Source organism: Anopheles bellator, chromosome 2 (genome assembly GCF_943735745.2).
Source record: "Anopheles bellator chromosome 2, idAnoBellAS_SP24_06.2, whole genome shotgun sequence".
NCBI lineage: Eukaryota > Metazoa > Arthropoda > Insecta > Diptera > Culicidae > Anopheles > Anopheles bellator.
In genome coordinates this window covers 68,002,547-68,017,374 of record NC_071286.1, presented here as the reverse complement: position 1 = coordinate 68,017,374, position 14,828 = coordinate 68,002,547, and the positions used below count along the sequence as shown (strand labels likewise).

At 53.5% G+C, this 14,828-nt stretch overlaps 1 protein-coding gene across 1 annotated transcript in view; it reads right to left on the bottom strand.

The window, feature by feature from the left end:
• The window catches only part of LOC131208534 (POU domain protein 2-like), an 85,902-nt gene that overhangs the window by 38,293 nt on the left and 32,781 nt on the right, over window positions 1-14,828 (bottom strand). Inside the window, exon 3 of the mRNA XM_058201317.1 lies at window positions 2,395-3,702. Within this exon, the coding sequence (XP_058057300.1) occupies window positions 2,395-3,702 (1,308 nt within the window). The remainder of the gene's footprint in view (window positions 1-2,394; window positions 3,703-14,828) is intronic.

Below are 14,828 nucleotides of genomic sequence, written 5' to 3'. Positions count from 1 at the left end.
GTTCAACGGTTTCACCGATCTTGTGAGCCGCTCGCTAAGGAGCAGTGGCGTGTGTGATGCACCGAGCGAGGAATGTTGGAACAAGTTGAACCAGGAGCTGCCGCGGTTTATGGAGGACCAGAACCGTGAGATTGAAACCTGTGACGACATCTTTAGCGCCAACATACAGAACCCTCAGGGAGCAGCGGTCCGAGCGGTGACAGTGCAACGCATCGGCCAAGAGTTCGGTAACATCCCGGCGAGGTGCTTTAGGTCGCCTCAGTCGAACGCACCGACCATGGCCTGTCTAATGAAGAGTGTAAGTGAGCCGGTGAGTGTTCGAGGTGGAAGGATGATTTTCTAACGGTCTTTTTCCTACTGCCCTCTAGATGCCCTACTACGTGCCAAGAAGTGCCGCGTATTTCAGCAGCCTGGAGAACGCCATCAACCAGGGCACCAGCCTGATGCTGTACGTAACGTCCATGGCGAAGAGTTGTTACGAAAACACCTACAGTGCCCGCACGCAGCTGTTCCGAAACGGCATGGTCAAGCTGAGAGCCTGCGTGGACGGGGAGCAGCACGCCGCCATACACCACGCCATCCACCACGAGCTGGACAAGTAGTGGACACGAATCTGGTGGAATTTCCAAATTCCGGCCCAGCGAAACGATAATAGATTGTCTAAACATCGAAGCCACTCATCGGAGCGTGGACACAAATACTTGAAAAGCACAGCCTTGTGGAAACATTGATAAAAAAGGGGGAAAGAAAATTCGATGGCACATGCCTTCAATGGCGCATCCCGGCGAAGGACAATCAGACCGTACGCAACCCTTTTTCCGCTTCCGATGTTTTACCCCTTTTTTGGGGTGGAAAATAAGACGGGTTTCTCACCGGACTTTGGCGGCACCGGGAGGGTGGCTTTTGAAAGCCGGCTTGAGAAAAACGGAAAATAAAACACTGGAACATGTTTTCGGTTGGGGTGTTCAACATGTTCGCGTGCGATACTGGGGGAGTTGCCGGTAGTAAAACTGTCCCGTGCCCCCGGATAGGGTCATTTCCGATGGAGGCTTTTACAACGTGTTTATAGTTTATCAATTTACCCGTTCATTACGTGCAGTAATGGAATTATAATTCATTATGGGAACCCGTGCGTCAGGGTGACCCGTGCGCCCGCGCCTGTCGAAGGATCAGATTTTGTTTGTTACCAACCCAACCTTCACCGAGTGCGTCAGGGTGATAAGCCATTGTGCTGAAGGAAAACAGAAAATGGACCCTTTAATCCTCAATATGGTCAGCCCACACGGTTCCGAATCGATAACGGAAGGGAGTGGCACCGCAGTGGCAGGACTTCATCACCATTCCGAGCAGGTACCGAGCGTGGCGGCGAGACATACGTCAGGAGGGCCATTAGTTTAACTTGGATGTATGCTAATCTCAAGCTGGTCCAGGCATCCCGGAGGGTTATCAAGATCCTGCCCGAAACCCTGCCCTTCGATTATATCCGTTTTAAAGAACTCCAGTGACGCGTGCGGCTGCCGATGACAGGACGCAATGGAACTTGGACGGGAACGACTGCGGAATCTGCGCTTGACCCGTCCGGTGAAGGAGTTTTACTACCCCCGTGGGGGAGTCGAAATCGATTTAAATTCAAATAGCGGCACGTGGAACGGGTTTGCGCCATTTGCAAACAAGCCGGAAGGCCCGTCCGCCCGTCGGTCAGCCTTAAATCGAATCTGAAGGGTTGATTTACGCTGTGATTGATTCGAAGCCAATCTCCCGTAAGTGGCTTCGTCGGCTTCGATCGTTGGGATAGCATCCGGACGGCATCCACCATTCACCATAGACACGCGATTTCTACGGGCCCACAATGGCCTGGGCTGTTTGTCACCGTGGCTGTCCCCCGGCGAACCGGAAGCCAACCCCGAAAGGGGTGTTTGCCCCAAAAGCATAAATCAAATGCAATAACCATTTTCGGGGCCGAGATAGGCGAAAGGGAGAATGTCTCAATTTTAAGGAAATTATTTTACACAGGTCCCCCCAGTTCGGCAGGTTGGCCAGCTTGAGGCGATTACCTTTACCCCGGACCGTGGTCGTCGTCGTCGGTCGAGGCCGGGTTTTGTGAACGGAGCCATTTCGACGCCGGACGGTTCCGTCCGGCCAGAATGATTTAGAATGGGATAAATTGTGACGACAGCTTGTGTTGACACAACACATCGGTCGGCGGCGGCCCACGGTTGGGTTGGGCCGCCCAAACCAATACAAGGCCAATAATTGTACCAAACCGGACGAACCCTTCGTTGGAACCCTTCCCACCGTATCCGCAATTTCTGGCCCACCGTCTTGCGGGGAGCCAGGGAGTTCATCAATGGGGAACGATAATGTTGCAAAATGGCGCGGGCCCGAAGCACTCACCAGGTGAAGATGACTTGCTGTGCGCCCCCCGGGAGTGATCCTTGCCGGACGGCTGGGCGTCGCCGTCGTCGTCGTCGTCAGCGTTTGAGGCGGGCTCCGTCGCCATCGCACCGAACCGGTGATCGTGGATCCGCGGCCCTCGGTCCTCGGTGGGCTCGGGAATGGTACCGCCCGGACCGCGCCACCGCCGGCCCCGCCCGTCGCCGGGATCCGGATCGGGCTCGGAGTCGGAGCTCGGAGTCGCCCGCCGCCGCCGCTGATCGCGCGGCATCGCTTCGTGCTGTTCGCGAAGCATTTCAATCTCGGCACGGTCCGCGAGCAGATGATGATGATTGCGGTACGGATGCTGGTGGTGGTGCTGGTGGTGGTGGTGGTGGTGGTGGTGGTGGTTGCTCGGACGCTGGTGCTGCTGCTGCTGGAGCAGTTCTCGCTCGTTTCTCGCCCGGACGGTATTCGCATTTAAATTCAGCTCACGCTCCGCGGAATCCCTTTGATGTTGCCTTTGATGTGACAGGGCCGCGGCTACCGTCGTGGCTGGGGCCGGGTGGCCACCGCCCCCCGCGTGATACAGATGTGGCTGGTGGCGGTGATAGTACGCTGAGGCCGCCATCGACGACGACGGTGGCTGTGGTGGTGACGAGCCGCGATGGAACGGTGATATGGAGTGGGGTGGCCGCAGAGGCGACGGGTGTCGATCGGGGCGACGCTGTTTGGCCATCGGTTTTTCGTCATCCTCGTCATCCTTGCTGTCGTCCGGCTCCGGCTCCGGCTCCGGCTCGGACTCATCGCGCTCCTTTTTGATCTGCTGCCGATGTGGTGGCCGCTGGTGCGCCGATAATGATGCAACGCTCGTCGGAATCATCGATGGCAGGCTGCTGTACGTCGTGGTGGTGGACGTGGCGGACAAGCAGCTGGAGGCCGGGAGTGGGTTAATCCCCACTCCCGGCGGGAAGCCGGTGGTCGCCGACGAGCCGGACGGGAGTGCGTCGAGCATGGTGCGCTTCAGCAGCCCCAGCCCACTGCTGGCGTCCGCACCGAGCAGGCTCAGCCCGGCAGGACTCTGGAGCATCATCTCCCGCAGGCTCATCAGGCTGGTCGGGTTCAGGTGGAACGGTGGCTGCTGTGGCGGGTGCATGGCGGGTGCCGATGGATGGTGGGACGCCATGCTGAGGTGTGGTGGTGGTGGTGGTGGCGGGGCTGGTGGAACCGATGGGCCGGACACTATTGGACCCGGCGGCTGACCGGGGATCGTGCCCAGCGCTAGCCCCGGATAGTTCCACTGGGCTTCGTTGTTGAGCCAGCCTTTACCTGTGGGAGGCAGACAACGGAAACGGAGAGAGAAAATCAATAACCTCGAGGGAAGGAGGACCGTGCCAATCGATACGACCGCATACCATCACCTAGCGCAACGCCAAGGTGAGCCCCGTCCGTCAGCTTCTTCGGCACGCCACGTTGATGACGCCACCGTCTGTCTTGCTGTCGTCACGTGGTTAAGCCTACCATCCCCACAGGGCAGGGCGTAAGACCGAGGTCGACCACCACCACACTACCCGTTAATTCCCCGCCCCACGCTACCTCATTAATAACATACGCCCTGCAGGCCGCTCGGTTGATGCTTCGCTATTTCCGAATCCTCTCGCGCCCGAGCGGTCACCGGATCGATAACGCAGTGGCTTCGATTGCGTGCCACGTCCTTCAGTCCTTCGCATACCGCAACGGGCGTTGAGGCCGGCGGCTGAATAAGGCGAGTACTCTAAGGAACGCGTTCAACGAAGCAGCCCAGCCAAGCGCCAATTACGGTACGGAAATGTTCTGCTGAAAATCTGCACGTCTGGACTGCTGGGATTAAAAAGTTTCCCCGTTTTGGCGTCACTTCTCGCAAAGGTTTGGAGGCTTCATTGTTTGTAAACACAAACTTGTCTGCTGATCGTTGTTTGGAGAAGCAGGAACCACAATTGAAAAGTTTATTGAGTTGAACATGGAGCAGTTTTCGAAAGAAAAACGCAATGTGATCCTTGATCCAATTTTTCACATGACGAGAACATAGTGAATTTGGTGGTGAGAATGTTGTAAGTAAATGTCGGATTTAGGACTGTCAAAAACTGCCAGGAAAATAAACATCAACCACTTGACAGTTTGGAGTCTAAATTCAATTAGCTTTGAGGATGCTAACTACGGGCTGTGAGAAATAGATAAAATATGGGGAATATGGGTTCAATGCAGTCGTTCATGGTCAACGAGCGTTGACCTTCCAAAAACGACTTCAAAAACTGGATTGGCGGCCACTAAGGTTATGTTCTGTGACTACTATATGTTTCGAATGTTCAGATTTCCAGTCTATAATTCTGCAAAAATCCAACAAAACTCCGATCCTTTTTGTGTGACCCAATACTTTGGGTGAACAATGAATACTTCATTGCTGGTCCAACCGAACCGGCATCCTACCACCAGGATCGCAAGACGTCTGAATGTGAAAATGTCTCCAATCTCTCATTAAAGCGCTGCAACCAGGAGTCGCCGGCCAGTATTAAAGCTGCTCTTGAATTAGCCAAGCGTGTTCCGGTAATCTCGCCCCGTGTCCGGTGATTCTCACCGAACCGTAACCCACACACCGACAAGGGCGCGTATGTGGGCCCCATCTCTCGTTTCCGGTCCAAGGACCTCCTCTCGTTGGTCAAACAAAACTCCGAAACACCCCACAACTACTACTACCACTGGACCAGTGATGCTGGTCCGGGGCCCGACCGACCCGGAGTACGGTGAATGGTAAACAGTGCTCCCCGAGCTGCGAGGTACTTCGACCAGGAACAAAAGGAATCCCGAAATGGAGTAAGTTTCCGAGACCGGGTGGGCAAGGTTAGTGTGCAGACATCGTCCTCGTCGAACGTCCGATGACCGCGGCGGCCACCAATCTTGCCGATGCTCCGGGCAAGAAGCGACACCCGAGTGCAGCACCGTGGGAGGTTCTCGATTAGTTGATCACGAGATTGATGAGGTCGTTGACTCGGCGAGTCGAGGGCGAGTTTTGCATCCATCCTTTCCGCCGGAATGCAAAGTGTCGCCGAACACGCTCTCTGCCCAAATGCCCCGGGTTAATGAAAAGCTCATAAAATCGCCCATCGGAGCACGCCCTCACAGGCAATCGGCAATCGATCGGTGGGGTTTGACGATTGGGGCTGGAATAGGGGACAGCGAAAAACAGAACCTAAAACTCCCCGAGACATAATCCATTTAATTGGAAGCCGAACTCGGGACCCTCCCGGAGTGGGAAATACTTTTAATGAAAATTGATTTTCACTTCGGCGACAGTCCGGCCGCCCTTATCACCGATGGTGGAGAGGGTGGACCAGGGATCGAAAAAGGAAGTGAAAAAACTTTCGGTGATTACAGAATTTCATTAGCGAAGGCCAACGCTACCGCACCACGCCATTGTTGGTGGCGTCGGTCCTATCGGCCCCCCGGGTGCCCGCATTTCCATTGTGTGTTTACAATGGAAATGTAAAGTTCCTTATATTTAAACTACACCGCTCCTTCCGGGGGTTCCTTCCGAGCCGCCACCACCGACCAGCAGCTCACGCCCAGCCCAAGTCCACCCGGCGGGGTGGTACATACATCGGACGCCATGTACGCCCATTCTCGCTGACGAGAAACCGTGATAACAATAAAAGTGAGCCGAGGACTGCGGACTCCTTTTTATGCTTGGCCACACCAGCACCATTCGCTCTCTCTCGCTCTCGCTCGCTCTTTCGGTTCGCCATCGGGAAAAGCTCCCACCCGGCAGCTCCTGGCAGTTCCGACGGTCCGCTGCTCGCTTATTGCCTGTGTGAAATGGAAAACGGTGCGTTGTGACATGCGCGCCATCCATTGGTCGGATCGATAAAATATCTCAACCGACGACGACGACGGCCGTCGGGGCTCTAAAAAGGACTCCGACGCAGCCGATTTGAATGCTCAGTCGAGCTTTGTCCCTTTCTGGCCACCGTACGCAGCTGTAAGGACATTTACATTCGATTAGCGGTGGTGCGATCCGTGTTTAAAGCGAAAGGGTGTCGCGTGCGCGTGTCCCTCCCTTACGAGTTTTATGTAAATCAGCCGTCCGGCCCAATCCGTGCGGTGGCGTTATTCAAATTCTGAACACCATCACCAGCAGAACCGCATGGCAGTATGTGGCAGTCCCGCCCGGGATTGGTGAATGTGCCCAAGCCAATCCCAGGGCCGCCACGTCGGAATGGGTTTTTTATGATAAAATATGAAATCTCTAATATGCTGCTATGTATTGCGGGCTGGCTGGCTGGGCCACCCGAAGGATCTTCCTCGGTGCCGGCTTTAAATCGGGAAAGCGAGCCAGAGCGAACGTGCGCGAGAGAGAGAGAGAGCGATTCGGTGCCCGGTGTTGGGGAAAACTCGGCTCGCTCGGGTCGGGTCGGGTTGCGGGTTTTCTGGTGCAGGCCCCCCCCCCCCGTCACCCGGTGAGGGATGATTTTTATTATTATTTTATACACATTACATAAGCCCGCATACATAAAGGGAGTGGAAAATGGAAAATTTCATTTGTTCCACTTTTGGTCCCTTTTCGCCACGCACACACGGCACACGGCACACGGTGTTCCTTTTGGGCTCCTTCACGGGGGCACCATTTTCCTCCGGACGGACCCGCAGCTCGCGTCCGCTTCGTTAGCTTTCCGGCATGTTTTTCCGCTTCCGGTGGTGCTTCAAATGTAGCGCTTTGTGGGAGCCTCCTTGTGTGTGTGCTGGAGAGCACCGCCGTTGTTTGCTCGCTGTTCCGGTGGCTGTTTGTTCGTCTGCCCGGCCACTGTTTAGAACCTTCTCTCTGTGTTTGTGGGGAATTTCAAACAAAATCAAATCAATCAACTTCACCCGCCACGTCGCGGGCTCCGGGACATTTTTCCCTCGTGCTTCGTGACCCGCATTGCCTTCGCTGCCGTGAAAGCGGCAACAAAACACAGGATTGGGGAAAAAACTCAAATTATCAATATTTGATTTTCTAATTTCAATATTTGAACATTTCATATTTCATTTGTCCCCCGGGGGGCGCCCTCGGGGGCTACGTAGTTCGCTACAACCCGACAGAAGTGGACCGGGCTTCGGTGGACACGAAGTGGGACACGAACGGACAAGGGGGCACCGTTCGCAGATTTCTGTCAACAATCTCCAATCAAATACCGATTCGAATGTCACCCAACAACCCGGGAACCGGCCGTGCTGCAGTTGTCCCGGTGCAATTGGCGCAAAGCCGTGTGCGATTCGTATACGATACGGACAGGTCCTGGGGCTCCGGACGGAGGCTCCTCTCCTCCGGATGGCCCGGAAAATCCTAGGACCCAAAAAAAACAAACGCACACAGACACACCCGAAATGGCCCGTAATTATCTACGGGTTGCTGCGCGTCAAACGTCTTCGCCTTTGGTGCCATTGTTGTCCGCGTCCCAAACAACGGCCTAATCACGGTGGCCGACCGACCGGAGCGTGATGAAACATCTTGCGCAGATTTTCTTCGCCACCGCCACCTTCGCTGCAGGAATCGGAAATCTAAGCCCTTACGGAAAGGACCCCCGAAGGCAGCAGAAAGGGAAAAAAAAGCGACGTAAGACTCAATTTCGATTTCGATTGTGAATGGTTCGGTTCGATTCACGAACCTTTCTGCCCGTCCAACGTCGTCGTAGGCGAAACTTTGTACATAATTTTATCCTTTCGATCCTTTATTGTGTGCCCTCTATAAAGACCTCTCGGGCTCACGGGATCTCCGGGGCCCGGGGCTTAAAAAGGATGAATTCAAATCTTTAACAGTATATCTCTTTCAGGGTTCGACTAAGCTGACGTACTGCCGCCGCCACCGCCACAGGAAATGGGCTGTACGACTCGGCAAAGGACGAATTCCTCGAAAATCCGAGATTCGAAATTTGATTTCACTTTTTCCTAAATCACGACGGGCACGGGGCGAAAGTGATATTGCGTGGTGGATGGCTGCACGCAGCGCGGCCGACCCAGCCGAGGATCGTCTTCGGGTGCCTCCTGCCCCGGGTGCGGTTTCCCTTTCTTCGGCTGCCTTCTTGTCCGGATCGTGTGCCCGGATTGTGCCCCGAACCCTTTTGCCGGGGGTTTGCGATGCGTGACAAAACCCGTCCGTTCCGCCGCTCCCGACAGCAGGCGTTCGGGTTGCGGCACCCGGGGCACCAACCACGGGCGCGAAGGATCAAGCTTGCGCCAGCCGGCCACAGCTCGCGTGCTGCCGGCGGATCGTGTAATTTACGACGGAGCCTTTACGACGGGGCAGGAAGCGCAAAAGGGTAAGATCGAGATCGGGTCCGGGGGCAAGATTATTGGCAACGGAAGCGCGCAAACGATTCGGTTCGATCACCGGGAAAAAAGGGGTTGACCGGTTGGCGCTGAAATGGCGGGCTTTCTGCTTGGGACGCGTGCGCGCGCGCACGAGACACGCCGGCACGTGACAAATGGTGTCCGATCTGTCCACGTGGAAAGGGTTACGGTACGCGTTACAGGACTCCGACTTCCGGGGCTCCCGGTTGCGGTTCGCCAAATGCTGCGCGATTAGCGATTCAACTCGGACGGACGGACGGACGGACGGCCTTTTGGGGGTGCCTGTACATTGGTCGAATCGCTCGGACCCGGACACGGCGCCCGATCCACGGGTGATAATAAATTAAATAAATTTATAACCAAGCCCCGGGCTGACTGGCCCGGCATAGCGGATCGGGTCACGGTTGCCCAACCGCGAACGAAGGTTATTAGGCGCGGCCACGTAAAGAACGTGTCATAAAGTGACAAGATTCGCTTAGCCAAAGTGGCGCATCGCTTCTCATCAAAAGCATCAAATCTTGCACGACCACGACGAGTGGCGTGCGGGTTTATGTTGTTTTAGCGCCTAACCGGGGAAAGCTAACGTATCGTCGCCGGGCCGACTAATCGGTGGCCGAGCAGCCCGTAAAGAGTAATCCCCGAACCGAACACGATCCGAAAACGATCGCATTAAATTAGCAACCGTAACGGGGGCCTCCGTGGCCACGTTGACCATCGAGGCCAGCTGTGTAATAAAGTGCCAGGCGTACGGTTTTATGATACTTGAAGAAATATTGCTTTACTAATGTGACTTAACGCAGGTCATGCCGCGCATTGCCCAACCAGGCCTCGGTAGCCTGTCCAAACACATGTTGTTAGTTTGATTAGAGTTGATAAAATCACTCGGATAGTTCGTTATCGACAACGGCTCGGATCGCGTATCATGAGTGAAAATTGCTTTTAAAATCTAATTTCGCAAACTTCGAAGCGATTCTACGGAGCGGACTACGGAGCGGAAAACGAGCACGCCCGGGCACCGTGTTCAGTACGTCTTCGAGTCGTTACGTGCATCACGTTAAGGGGATAAAAAGTTGCATCAAAAGGCACACAACAACACCAATCTACGGATTTTCGGTTATTGAAACGTTTTGTGAGCTATTTTAAAATCTGTAGACATTCCGCCATCCGTGTTGGCATATGAAAGGGATTTGAAAAAAGTAAACGGAATTCGTGTCCTAACTTACTGTTTATTCAATTAGGACGTTCGAAAATGTAAATTATAAATTTTTTAAGCTTGGCTAAAGATTCACCCAAGCGAATCACTTGCTCTGAACAATCGATGGTCGAACTTGATGACCTTTTGGCTAAAATTTATTCAAATTAAGTATACCATTATGAGTTGGAATTTAGCTTTACACGAATCTTAGATGAGTGATGTCCTTGACGCACGGATTTGATGAATAATTATCGGATTGTTATTGAGCAATGATTTTACTCTAGCATCGGCTATCAATACTACAACGAATCAACAAATCCGTGTTACAGTCTTTGTGTGGATTCTTTTTTGCTAGCTTCCAGCTCTTCAAACCACAAAACATTGCTACATAAAGTAGGTTTGAGAGTTTCTCTTTGATGGCCGTTTGCCCAATAAGTGCTGTCGTTTAACAACTCTCTTTCGGCTCTGCGAGGTTGGGGCTACATGCCTCAAGTACGGCTCACTGTTCGATCGAAAAAATTGACACAAAACGGCCGACCCCTTGACAAACGGCGGTAAATAGCGAAACATCGCGGCGGATCGGCTTGCGGCTGGTATTACATAAAACATTTCAACCCGACTGTTATTGTGCGTTACACCTTTTATCCGCCAAATACGCACGCACACGACGGGTCCGCCCGATCACGAAGCCTTCCCGTGTTCGATCCGCTTCCCCGACCGAAAACCCCGAGGGCCGGGCCGGACCCTTCGGTGCCACCGCCAGGACGACAAACGTGAAGCGTCGTCCAAATCGAAAACGGATGTATTTTTTAAGGGTTGTGAAAAGCGATAAATTTTTCGAAAACCAGTCCCGCCGAAAGGACTCTCCCTGGCAGGGCCCTGTGTTGGCGCGCGCGTACCTTTCGATTCGGGAATGAATATCAATAGCCTCGGGGAGGTCGTACGAAGGAAGCCGCCAGTAGCGGCGTTTGTAAGCAGTTTTTTTTTGTCCTTCTGTGGCCATTCTTTTCCCCGTGGCAACACTCCGAACCAGCCACAAACGCTCACGAACGCACCAGATGCGCCGGGTTGTTCCCTTCGTCCGGCATTCGTTACCGTTAGAATGCAATTTTCGGGCCCAACCAGCAGCAGCGTTCGTGCCGCGAAGAAGTCAAAAACAAATCGGGAAAAAACCGGGAGACGAAAAGTAAATTAAATTATCCGTCAGATTTAGATAAAATCATCAAAAAGCGAGAGAGCGAAAGTCTCGCGCCACCGCGGCCGGCAGAATAGAGAAGGAACAGCTCGAAAAAAAACAGGAATTCGAACCCTAAAAAGCAGGGGAAATGCATTTTCCCGTTTGCCTTTGGTGGCGCATTTTCTAAACCCTGAGCGAAGGCAGATGAAAATCGAACGGGGCACGAAATCGAAAGGCGTGCCCTCGCAACGGAAGGCAAATAACTCTCTCTTTCTGTTGCCGGATCCGCGGCAAACGCGGGCTGCTGCACCGATGGCGTCCTAATGGCCGGTTGCATCTCCCGTTAGCGAGTGTTAGAGAGCACCCCTTGCGCCCGGCCCGGCCCGGCATGCGTGCCAGGATATCGATCGGCACCCGCTACGCATATGGTGGCCGTTTTCTCCAACTGCAGCACAATTCCGGAAGTGACTGCCTTGGGGAAAAAAAAACAACAGACACACCTTTTACCGTTGGCCCGATTTGCAAATCAATGTACCGTTAATTCAACCCGTATGCCAGCAGTCATCCTCCGGGTTCAGAACCTTTTTCGGGCGATGGAAAAGTAAAAGGAAGTGCATTTTGTGAAACAGAAATTTAGGATCTCGTGACGCTTTATTTATTCTTCGAAGGCCAATGCCTCGAAGCATACCGGCATACCACTGTCTAAGCTTGTTCTAGTTTTCAGAATGGCCCAAAACGCTCTGTTTTGTCCTTAGCCTTTAATTCCTTCTTCGTTTTGTTCGTTTTTTCGACAACACCCAGATTTTTGTGTGTCAAAACGAGTTCCTGGCCAAGGAAGTGTCAGATCGCGAGCAAAGCAACGAGGTTCAGTCTCTGCACGAGATCTCCAAAGAAAGCCAAAGCTATTCACCCAAAAGGCAAGTTTGAATTGCCCGTCCGGCAACAACAGAACAATATAATTAATTTGCTGACCACGCCTGGAGCTTCGTTCCCGAGGCTGACACGAGGTTCCCACGACTTGAATAGATTAGAATATTTACTCAACATTCTCGTTGTGTTTTTTCCCTTCCTTTTTGGGTGTCACTGCACCAAACCCCTGTTCGATGCAATTCAGCTTTCGAGGGTTTCTTGCATCCCCCGCCGAGTGCATTTCAATGCCACTTTTTACCATTCCTTTAAAAATCTGGCCCCGATTCGTAGTTAAAGACTCGTAGCCAATAAAGGCACCAGGGAAAGATCGTAGGGTGGGAAGGACCCCGACGCTGGTTGGTCCAGGCTACCTGAGGCCGGGTGTCTTCGGACATGCAAAGAATGCGACAAATCGTTAAGAAATCCCATTGACAACAGAGCCCCAGATAATCGAACCGGTCGTCAGGTAGACGGATGGAAATTGGGCTACGAACCCAATCCAGGGAAAGGGACCTTTTAAGTATCGTGTGACGATCGGCAGCATCAGGACCTTACTCGCGGTCATTCGATAAAGCCGCCTAGCCACGCTCGGACACGGTTTTCACTTTCGATTCCATTTGCATTCGGGTGTTTAATTATACAACCGCATCGGGTCAAGTTGCCTCATTTTCGCGCATCGCACCGCGCCAACCCCTCCGCCGATGGGTTGCGTGAGCTTCGAACGCGCTCGTTGGGCTTTTGAAAATGGGAAAATGCGTGCGGGGAAACTATAAAATACGATCACCGGGCAATAAGTTAGCGCATGAAGCATGTTTGTTTTGTCGTCTTTTCGGCGTCGCGTGGCGCCCAGAAATCGCCGACTCGCCTACGAAGTCGCCAAGGGGGCCCTGAGGCCAAGCCGAGAGTCGAAGCAGCTGCTTCCATTAGTTTCAGCTTCGTGCGCCGGCAGCGGTGCCCCCGGTGCACGGTGCTCGTTAAATTAAAACCCAAGATAAACTAAAAGTTAATCACATTTGAATATTACATTGTTTCGCGTTCGTTAGAAGGCGACATTTGCATTCCGAGAAAGCCGGAGCGGTGGCCGGCACGGATGATGTATGTATGTTGGTGGCCCCGGCTCCGGCCCCAGTCCCCGGGTGCGATGATATTTTCCGCCGCCAACTGGAACTAAGTTGTGACCCAGGGCACCTCACGCACACGCGAGCAGAGAGTGATATGTTTTTGGCGTTTCCAGCTCTTGTCGTTGACTGAGTTTGATGAGGTTTTTTTCTTCCAGAGGCCGGACAGGCGAACGGGTCGGGTGTCGGGTGGCTTGGGAAACGCGGGGAAACCATCATCGCATCGCGGGTATTATCATTTTGAGAGGCCACAACTGGAGGCAAAATCATAAGCGAAACCGCTTAAGAACGGCTCTATCTCGACATTAAAATCAAATTAGATAACCGTTGAACGACCTCTCGGAGCGATTCATTTGAATGTTTATCCGAACCGCGCTCCACTTCTGTGTTCCCTCGCCCTCTCTCTCCTTCTTCTTCTTCTTTTTCTTCTTCGTGCCGCTGGCCGCGCGATGGTGAGCCTTAAATTATTTTAACCACCTTTCTGATGGGCGCAACGGCAACATATTTTCCAACCTCGATGTTTACATTCGCCCGCGTTGTAATGTGATCGTCGGTCGGCGGTGCGGCGTTGCGTTTTTCGTTATGCGGCTTAAGTTTTCCTTCATAATCATTTCGGTTTTCCACGCCGCCTCGTAGTGGCCACGGATTATGGTGGGCTTTCTTCACCAGCCAACCCACCGGCGCCGGACCCTGCGCATGGTGCACGTGATTATGGCGGCGTCATAATTTCCATGCGATTAGCAAATGGAGCTTCTTTAACATTTCTGGAATCGGCTCTCTGGTCAGCGGCCTGGCCCGGCCCGGGGCGGCGGGGCTCACCGTAAATCGGCTTATCTCCGCGTAAAGTGTGCAAATTTTAATCACCCTCCGGGGCTGATGCTCCATGTTGGGCCACTTTCGCGCGACGTACGGATACGCCGTGGCATGGAAAATGGGCTCGGTGTGCGCTGATCGCGCGAAAGATCCGTGTTCCGCTGACTGACCGGTGGCTTGTGATGCAATCGAAGTCGTCATGTTTGAGCTGTTGTCGCTTAACGCGCCACATTTTGGGGTGCGTATTCAAGTGAAATGCTCTACACCCGAGTTATTCAAAATAGGATGTGGTAACACCAACCAGCCCACTGAGCTCTGTGACCCCGGCGATCGTCATTACGACACCTTTCGCGAGGGACACCGGCTCACGGCACGGTGTCGGATACGGTCCGGTGGCGTTTTGTGAATGTTTTAAGCGATTATTCCCCGAACCAGCTGGCTGTTTGAATTCGAATCGAGTCGATCGCTGATTCGCCCGATAGCCGCTCGACATGATCGCTCGCGTTGCTATTGCCGGCGCTGCTGTCAAACAACTAGTCACCCCTCACTTGTGCCGGGCTGAAAACGGTTGACCGAAGGACGCGCCGTCGAAGGCTAGGGCTGTGAGCTGAGCGCCGCGCAATTAACTTATGCAAAACCAACATCTAACATTTATCATCAGCTTTTTGCTTCCGACGCTACCGATCGGCAAAACCCCGGCGGGGGGGTCGATTTGCGGTGCGGTGCTAAACGCACGCAAAGCGCGCCCCGAAAATGGACACTTTTGCTCGGAGGCCGGCCCCCCCCCCCCCCCCCCCGTTTTTGGGACAAATGAATAGGCAATTAAACGAAGCTAAGAAGCACGCCGGACCGGGGCAGCAACAAGCCGGGCGCTCATAAATAT